The sequence below is a fragment of the Amblyomma mixtum genome, chromosome 9 (genome assembly GCF_055824585.1).
Source record: "Amblyomma mixtum isolate Tamu chromosome 9, ASM5582458v1, whole genome shotgun sequence".
Classification (NCBI taxonomy): Eukaryota; Metazoa; Arthropoda; class Arachnida; order Ixodida; family Ixodidae; genus Amblyomma; species Amblyomma mixtum.
In genome coordinates this window covers 82867460-82875960 of record NC_143020.1, presented here as the reverse complement: position 1 = coordinate 82875960, position 8501 = coordinate 82867460, and the positions used below count along the sequence as shown (strand labels likewise).

The window sequence follows — 8501 nt, the reverse complement described above, 5'->3', positions numbered from 1 at the left end:
ATAAACCATAAACCATGAACCTTCTTTAAGAACACTGTGTACTGCTCGTTTCGTTGTGCTTGTTTGCGACCTGCTGAGATTCAATAGGTGCAGCAATGACGAATAGGCAGAGGTCTTTTCCTGGCTCGCGCGGGAGACGACCGCAGCGAAATTCTTCGCAGGATAAAAAAAATCCACCCGTAGACCGTATTGCATAACAAGGTGTAGGGTGCATCCTAATCCATGGGACCAGCGACGACAACACAACCCCTCACCAAAATAGGATTTGGCCACCTTAGCGTTGAACTTGGCCACCGTCTCAGATATAACACTTCAGTTAACCCCCGGCCTTCAGTTGGCAGCCGCTGTGGAGCAATTGACCATGGCGGTGGCCAGACCTGTGACACAGCGAAGAGTGCCAAGAATCTCTGGCTTCGGACAGGTGGCATAGAGAAGCCGCAATGGGGGGGCTAAAATGAAATACCTTTTATATCGTGCGCTTATGCTGGCACCGTGCAGGATGTTGATATGCTCGGTAATGTGAAGTGTAGTGACCATACGATGCTAATGTCTCGAATTAGACTAGGCTCAAAGAGGAAGTAGCCCATTAACGAAGTTAGCGGAAAGTGGGAGAGTAGTGGAAGTCAGGATCGCATTGCACAAAAGATACACACCGCTTTAACCGAGGACAGACACTTTAGTTTTCAAGAAGTGATTAATAATCTCCCCTGTATTAATAAGGAGTGCTCAGCTGAAGTACGGGGTGGGGTAGACCTCTAACTCCACAGATAGACGTCGCACAGCTGTCAAGGATATTTAGTAAGCGTAATCTCTATTTAGTAATACCGAGAGAATCGAACAAGTTCAAAGAACGGAGGTAGCCTGAAAGGAGTCAGGAGGAAACTAAACACAGGCAAAAATCAGATGTGTGTGTTTAGAGACAAGCAGTGCATTGTCCCTTCCATTATTAATACGGTAGTTAAAACCGCCGAAGCGTTCTACACAAATCTATACAGTAGCCAATGCAATAAGACGCTAATGAGAGATGCAGTAGTGCAGAGGAATTTGGCATCCCGGCGGTAACGAAAGAGGAAGGGAGAGCTTTAAAAGGAATGCAAAGGGGGAAAGCAGCTGGTAAAGATCAGGTAACAGCTGATCTGTTGAAGGATGGTTGGGAGATTATGCTTGAAAAACTAGCCACCCTGTATACGTAATGCATTATGACCTGGAGCATAGATGAATATTAGAAGAATGCTAAAAACATTAATTCATATGAAAGGAGGCGTAATCTTATATGGTCAGGCTATATTAGATCAAAAATGCCCCTTTAGCAGCATCCATGAAGAGAAAAGTACATAAGAGCTGGCACAGCATGGGGTTAATCGAAGAGGTATGGGAAAGGCGTTTGTCCTGCCGAGGGCGCAGTCAGGTTACGACGATGAGGTTGAATGGAAGGGGTGAGGACGCGCCATGAAGTGTGCTATGAGATGGGCTGGTTGTCATGAGACGCCACAGCACTGCTGATCTATGCCCACTATCTTATATTTTTTTTTTCCGAGAAAAAGTGCGCCCGTGTCATGTGCAACATCCTTGGACAAGAAGTTTGAATATTTTAAAATTATAAGGCACTCTTTTGGAAATGCTGAAGGCATTGGTCCATTCTTTCAAGCAAAAGTTTTCTGTAAAAATTTTCCATTGCATGCATCGAACAGTTAAGACAGTCTGAAAACTAATGGGGAACAATTTTGATGACAGCAAAAACATTAATAGATAAAAAATGAAAGATAGCCATCGGACGATCTGCGGATATATTGATTGTTATAGTGAAATCTCACATTACATGAAGAAAATGCGCTCATAAATGGTTTCTTGTTTAGCAATGCTTTGGTCCAGTGTTGGGTATGCGACAAACTTGCCTGGTACAGGAAGCACTGCGCCATGTCAGCGAAGTGCGAAGGCAACCGCTCGAGCACCTCATTGGCCGCTCTCTCCTCTGCGTAGCCGCACGCGTAGACGGGCTGTGCCACGCGGTCGTTCACCGCACGGCAGGTACACGTGGCGAGGGTGTCTGTGGGCCCCACGTACCAGCGCGTTGTGCGGCAGTTCCATAGGCTGCGGAAGCCGTTCGCGTAGCGCAGAGAGTAGTCGTCGAACACTTCGCGGCTCAGGCCGCTGAGCACCTCTTTGATGGCGACGCCTGGTGAGTGCAAGCGGATCAAAGGAGTCCTGGCATGTGGAAGGGAAAAAAAAGAAAAAAAATCATCATAATCATCATCATCAGCTTAACTACGCCCACTGCAAGGCAAAGGCCTCTCCCTCGTCTCTCCAACTGACCATATCATTGGCCAGTCGCGGCCACCGTATCCCCGTAAACTTCTTAATCTCATCCACCCACCTAACTTTCTGCCGCACCCTGCTAGGCTTCCCTTCCCTTGAAATCTAGTGTTACCCCTAAGGAACATCCGTTGCCTTCGCATTACAAGACCTACTCAAGCCCATTTCTTCCCCTTGATTTCGGCTACGATGTCATTAACTCGTGTTTTATCCCTGACCCACTCTGCCCGTGGCTGGGTGAGACGCCGTACGGTGCGAGAGCAGTTATAAGTACTTTTCTTTGGTCAACCCGAGGGTCAGTTTTTCGAATACGAAGAGGGAACGAAATGGCCGTTGTGTCACGTGGCTACGCTATAGAACAGCATGCACAAGTATTCTACCATTCAATAGGACGTCACTTATGACAAAAAGCTGCCGCGGTGGCTCACTGGTTATGGCGCTCGGCTGCGGACCCAAAAGATGCGGATTCGAAACCGGCCGCGGCGGGTAAATTTCTTTGGAGGAGAAATTCGAGAGACCCATGTACTGTGCGATGTCAGTTAAAGAACCCCTGGATGACGAAATTTCCGGAGCCCTTCACTGCGGCGTCCCTCAGAGCCTGAGTCCTTTTCGGTCCTTAAATGCAATAAACCAAACCAAACTTATAACAAAAGACAATGGGACGGTGGCACCCGGTGCTAAAATCTCGCTTTTTTATTGAAAGAGCTCTGGCAGTAAAATGCGAAATGGCAATGTTTTACGACGAGAAGGCGAAGTGAATCTCACTTTTGGTGGACAAAAAAATGAAACTTTGTTCAGTGAATTTCGTTGCTGCGCGTCAAGGTCGCGGGATCATATCCCAGCTAATAGAAATAATGATTCGACGGAAAGGAATCGAAGCGTTCCACTACGACTAGCCCACTTGACTCTTTCGGCGTTAGTTTTCGATAGCTGGTACCCACTCACGAAATAATTAAGTTATTCCCTAAAAATGTGCCTTAATTCCAGCTACCAAAGCAACGATAAACAATCCATCTGTTTTGGATGCTGAAAACAGCGCTTCCTTTACTAGAGCATTAGTGATCAGAGCAAAGGGACATCCAACCCGTTATGTGTTAGCGATACCTTAGCACTCCAAGCTGTTCATGGCTTTGCCGGAAGTGACTGGCCGGAAGTGACAGCCAGGATGCTCTTCCCGTAAAGCACATGCAATCTGCTAGTGTTGGCAGGTGGAGGCTTAACATGTGAAGAATCTAGTCTGGTGGCGTCACTTCTCCACAACCAATGGACACTCTCTAGTCTGGTGACATCTACGCCCTTCTCGCATATCAGATTTTATGGTTGTGGTGACATCACTGATGACATCACTGCCCACCAGCCAATCAGTATTTTTCTAGACGACGCCTGATGGTCGCCGGCGGCCTTTTCCGGTGAGGCTTTTATTCTATAGCATGAAAAAAAAAACGTGGTCAGTCTGTGGCGCACCTGTAGTTGATCCACACTGGCTCGACGAGGGTGACTTGGACCATGAATTTAAACATTTCGCGCCGCAGGCAGTCGGCGTACGAAATAAGGGCAGCATTGACGAGGCTGTACACTCCGGCTCCTGGTACGGCAACTCTTCCTGCGCAAAAAGCAGCCAGCAAGAGCGGACTCGAGATATCTTTTATTTTCTTAACCTCTCTCGGGCCTGATCCAGAAGCTTGACTTATATACATGGTCGGCCTAAGCGGCGCTAATGTGATGCAAAAAGAAGAGACTGGTGTCTTTCTGGTTATGCTCACTGAGTTTATATTTGCGCCGGGGAAGTTATCGCCAAATCTGCTGTGCTTAGTCTTTGTAAAGTGGGGTCAAAAACCATTTTCTTACTGCTCAAGCTATATCGCATCTATCCCAAGACAATTCACTCCCAGGCCTCCCCGCATTGTATGACCTTATGGGGAACATTGTAATGCAGAGTAGTCACGCAGAGTAGCATGTCAGCGGATTTAAATGCCAGCTAAATTCTGTTTTTCAATCAAAGAGCCTCCCTCTATTGTCAATGACTTGGACATGAAGCTATTTCTAAGAAACCCATTATCCCCTCAGGGTCACTGTTTAGATGCTCTCCGAATGTCAATAGACAATAAAGAATCTGAAATATCCTTCGCATTGAGCAGAATTAATCTTTTACTACTCAGCGTTACTAAGGAGAGAAAGCTCAATTATTTATTTTTCTTACATCATGCACCGTTTTGATCTCTGTATCAACCTTTTGCAAGAGGATACTTTTAGAAATGAATTCCAAAAGAGATAGCAGCTCTTTTTCTTTCGTTTAAAAGGCGCACGATTCAGACTGGTTGATCAGTCTTTGTAGGTTGACCAATGCGAACGATGCGTGACTGCTAGCATGACAGCGGAACAATGTGCAGCCGCAAAAAACCTAATTCACTTCAGTAATTGGATCTCCATAGGCAGCAATGGCGTGCGAACGTGCGATCAAATAGGAAAGAAAAGTATTGCTTTGGAGGAATACCTCACTTAGCTGTAGAGCTAATTTTCTTCTTACATGGATTTTGTGTTCGCTTATGGACTGCAGATTATTGCCGAAATTTTTCAGCTGCTTGAGAAACGAGTGAAATTTTAGGCAATGAAATGGCTAAGATGTCGGTAGCCATGAGACAAACGGACTCTCTTTCAGCACATACCGGAAGGTCCAGCACAGATGACTACTCTGCCTCGTGACTCTCTCAGCAGTGGCAGGAAGCGGTTGACCAGTCTCGCCGTGGACACCACGGTCTCATCCAGGACTCTCCTCAGAGCCCGGTCGCTGATCCACTCAAGCTCGCCTAGCTCGCCGGATCCCACGTTGCACACCAGCGCGTGCAGCCGCTTCTCTGCGCAGCATAGGAGCGCTCGCTAGGGTTCTTCCAGATGCTGATACGTAGACCTTGCCTCACAGATAGGACAACAAAAGCTAAGTTCAAGTACAAGAGATTCGAGGCAGTTGGCTAGTGTTGTTGGATGACATGCTGGTCATGCCAGCATGTTGATAACGTGTTGCTTAAGTCTGCAAGCGCAGTGTCCTGTAATGCCCGTAGCTTCAAACGTGAGTAATCTGGTGAAGAGAGTAGCGGTTTGCGGTAGTATGTGGTGAAACATAATAAGGGGACCCCTGGAGGACGAAGACGCAAGAAAGAAGCATGGTAGATGGGCACCGGTTCCGTGTCCTCCTCCTCGGTATTGCCTCCAGAGTTTATCACCTTAAGGGTGATGAAGGAGCTGAATGATTCGCTAGCCTCGCGTCATTTTTTAAGGGAAAGCCTTTATTAATAAACGCGTAAGCATGCTTATATAAAATAAGACCTCTTTGGGACATATCTGAAGTTCTCCACTTTCTGGACGTCTCACTTCGCTTGAACAAGAAGGCACATGGTTTACCAAAGCGAAAATGCTAAGATGAGGGCATTCATTTGTTTTTTAGCATGAAGTTTATGAGCATGAGCCTGTGTGCAGGGATGGCTTGAGATAGAACTGTACCAGGGATAGGTGTGTGCTCGTTCTGCAGGTGTATAATCATGCGCATGAATATTTATGCATTCATGAAAACTGACAGCAGAACACATCGCGGTCCGGTAATCTATTGACTACGCAGGGTTGCTTAAGGTCAGCGATAAAAAGTAGCAAAGTGGCATAAACTACAGCACTTTGTTTGCAAAGCCAGCTGGCTTATTATTTTGGCACATAGATCATACGCACTTATAGACTTTTTAACACACACATGACACTTTAAGGAACTGCCAACATGTGTTACGGTCCAGACAGTGCTAATGCCATTCCGCCGCATAGAATCACCACCCCTTTCACTGCTAGTGGGACTATCTCCACAGATCCATGCAGGAACAATTTGCATGCCCCAGGCTCGTGCAGATGAATGACTAGCTGGAACTTGCCTTCCTTGAAGAGCCTCTCGCAGATGTCCTGATAGGCGTCGTTCACCGAGCCCTCATTCGAGGCCTGCAGTTCCACTACCTCGACCTTCAACCTTTCCATCCCTCTGGCCATCTCGCCACCCACGTCTTGTGTACCGGCGAGCACGTAGTAGCCGTAGCGACTCAGCTGGGACGCCGTCACGAAGCCGTGTTCGCTGTCGCAGCCTGAAAATTGGGGACATGATACTGAAGAGTGAGGTGCACTTCTGCAGGAAGTACATTCAAGTTAGGTCACTAGACCTAATACTAACATTGAAGAGTTAGTGATAGCCGGTTGCATCAGCTCCTGGGAAAAAGCAATGATGTTACATGAACGGGGCAACCGGAATGAGGATTACGTTTTCTTTATATATTACAAACGTTTACAAGGGAGGATTTAATCTGGCGCAAAGGTTTCCTTTTAGAGGTGTAAATGAATAAGGCGTTACTGAGAGAGAATGTCACTGCAGAGCAGCAATTTTTAAAGAAACAAAATTATTGTGTACATGAACAGTACCTGTCATAGAGATACAGCGTGGTTGAATGGACACTGAAGACAACACCATCCAATTTCTCTTCCAAGTAAAAATATTGCCTGCGGCATTCTCTGGATATGTTGACGTCTGTCGGGCAGCAGAAGACGCTTTCATTGTTGGGAAAGTTTGTGGGAAAACTTTTTTTGCCGCTCCATTAAGACACATAATGTCTGCACAGAAAATGATTGCGTCATGGTGTACCCTATCCTATGGGATCCGTGCCCACAAAACTTGTGCTGACGCATCACAGTATACTTTCGACACCGGCCGGTGTTGGCACAACCCGTATTTTATTTTTTAACCCTTACCAATATAGAAAAGATCTGTTTCTGGTTCAAGTAGTTTATCATTAAAACCGCTGGAGTGGCTCAGTGGTTATGGCGCTCGGCTCCTGACCCGAAAGACGCGTGTTCGATCCCGGCCATGGCGGTAGAATTTCGATGGAGGCGAAATTCGAGAGGCCCGTGTTCTGTGCGATGTCAGTGCACATTACAGAATATCAGGTGGTGGAAATTTACGGAGCCTTTCACTACGGCGTCCCTCATAGCCTAAGTCGCTTTGGAGCATTGAACCCCAAAACCATAAAAAAAGCGGTTATGTATGAATAAGACCTAGTTCAATTCGTACTCACGAACTCTTAAAAAAAAGCGAATGAGAGTAACAGTTCAGGAGTTAAATGTATGTCGTTTCAGCTACACAGCGCTTCCAGTCCCTCTCCATAACGAGGCAACCGCGTAAGTCAAGCGTTTCGCAGAAAAGCGTCATCTTGCCCTGACTATGTTTACAGGAGACTTTTTGACGGAATGAACTTGCGCTGCGTGAAAAAAAGGAGCATGCGTGACGACGGGTAATCGCCAAGGGCGTCTAGCTCGTGCGTGTCCTTCGGCGCTAGCAATTACCTTAATCGTTGCTCTCGCTTGCCCCGCCCTCAGCATGACGAACGCCTCTTGACACAAAAAGAAAGCATCCGCTGCAGCGTTAAGTAGCCAAACTACGGGAGAAAAAGTGCCGTAGAAGTCATTTTCGTTTACCCCACGATTCAGCCTCTCTGTATGCATACGTCTATGCACGTTAACGCCCCGAGCAAACTACGGCCGTGTTGCGCTGTCTAATGACAAGTGAGGCATGCCAGTGTCACTCTTTTTCCCCGAAGGGTAAATAATTTACTTCTCCCCCCCCCCCCCCCCCCCCTCACCTCCTATTCATCTGCAAGAGTGGCAGAAAACAACGGGTAGAAAGAGGGCTGCTTTTCCGGTTGTACGCTAGTGACAGAGCGAAAAGGACTAATTTGGTATAGTGGCGAACATACCGCTGCACACAAGGCATATAGTTATTAAATATTACCTAGAGGGAAAGGTGGCGCTGCTGTCTATGCGAGTTTCTAAAAGAGCACTTAATCCGCCCAGGGGATGCCGGGAAGACGAGGTTTCATCTTGAAACTTGGCTAGTGTTTGGCCGAAAGCGTGGATTGTACATCGAAATTGGTTGTTGCGCCACTATGCTCTACTCTAACCCTAGTGAAAGTTCGCTTCTGGCCTGGCATGGATACTTCACAGCATTTAATAGAGGCTGGCCTAAGGAAGAGTACTGTTTTTACGTCTGAATACACTTTTCATGCCCAACAATACCCAAGCAAAGCAAAACAACTCGTCTTTCTGGCATTCCCGAGGCTCTCCATGGTGGTTGAAGTGTAGAGGTGCTAGTTTTCTCTGTTGTTATATTA

General features: G+C 46.8%; 1 protein-coding gene across 1 annotated transcript; it reads right to left on the bottom strand.

Annotated features, from left to right (window-relative positions):
• Positions 1 to 330: 330 nt before the first annotated feature.
• On the bottom strand, positions 331 to 6324 carry LOC149329884 (D-beta-hydroxybutyrate dehydrogenase, mitochondrial-like). Its single transcript, XM_089559317.1, has 5 exons — positions 6225 to 6324; positions 4980 to 5168; positions 3778 to 3916; positions 1892 to 2205; positions 331 to 377 (listed from the first exon to the last, which is right to left on the bottom strand). The coding sequence occupies exons 1-5, from the start codon at positions 6322 to 6324 to the stop codon at positions 331 to 333; spliced, it is 789 nt and encodes a 262-aa protein (XP_089415443.1).
• Positions 6325 to 8501: the final 2177 nt, after the last annotated feature.

Coding starts and splice junctions, on each gene's coding strand:
- LOC149329884 (XM_089559317.1), bottom strand. CDS start 6,324: ATGGAAAGGTTGAAGGTCGAGGTAGTGGAACTGCAGGCCTCGAATGAG. Junction 3,917..4,979: donor CATCTGTGCTGGACCTTCCG/GTATGTGCTGAA, acceptor CTTTTTGCGCAG/GAAGAGTTGCCGTACCAGGA. Junction 2,206..3,777: donor CCAGTGTGGATCAACTACAG/GTGCGCCACAGA, acceptor TCCACATGCCAG/GACTCCTTTGATCCGCTTGC.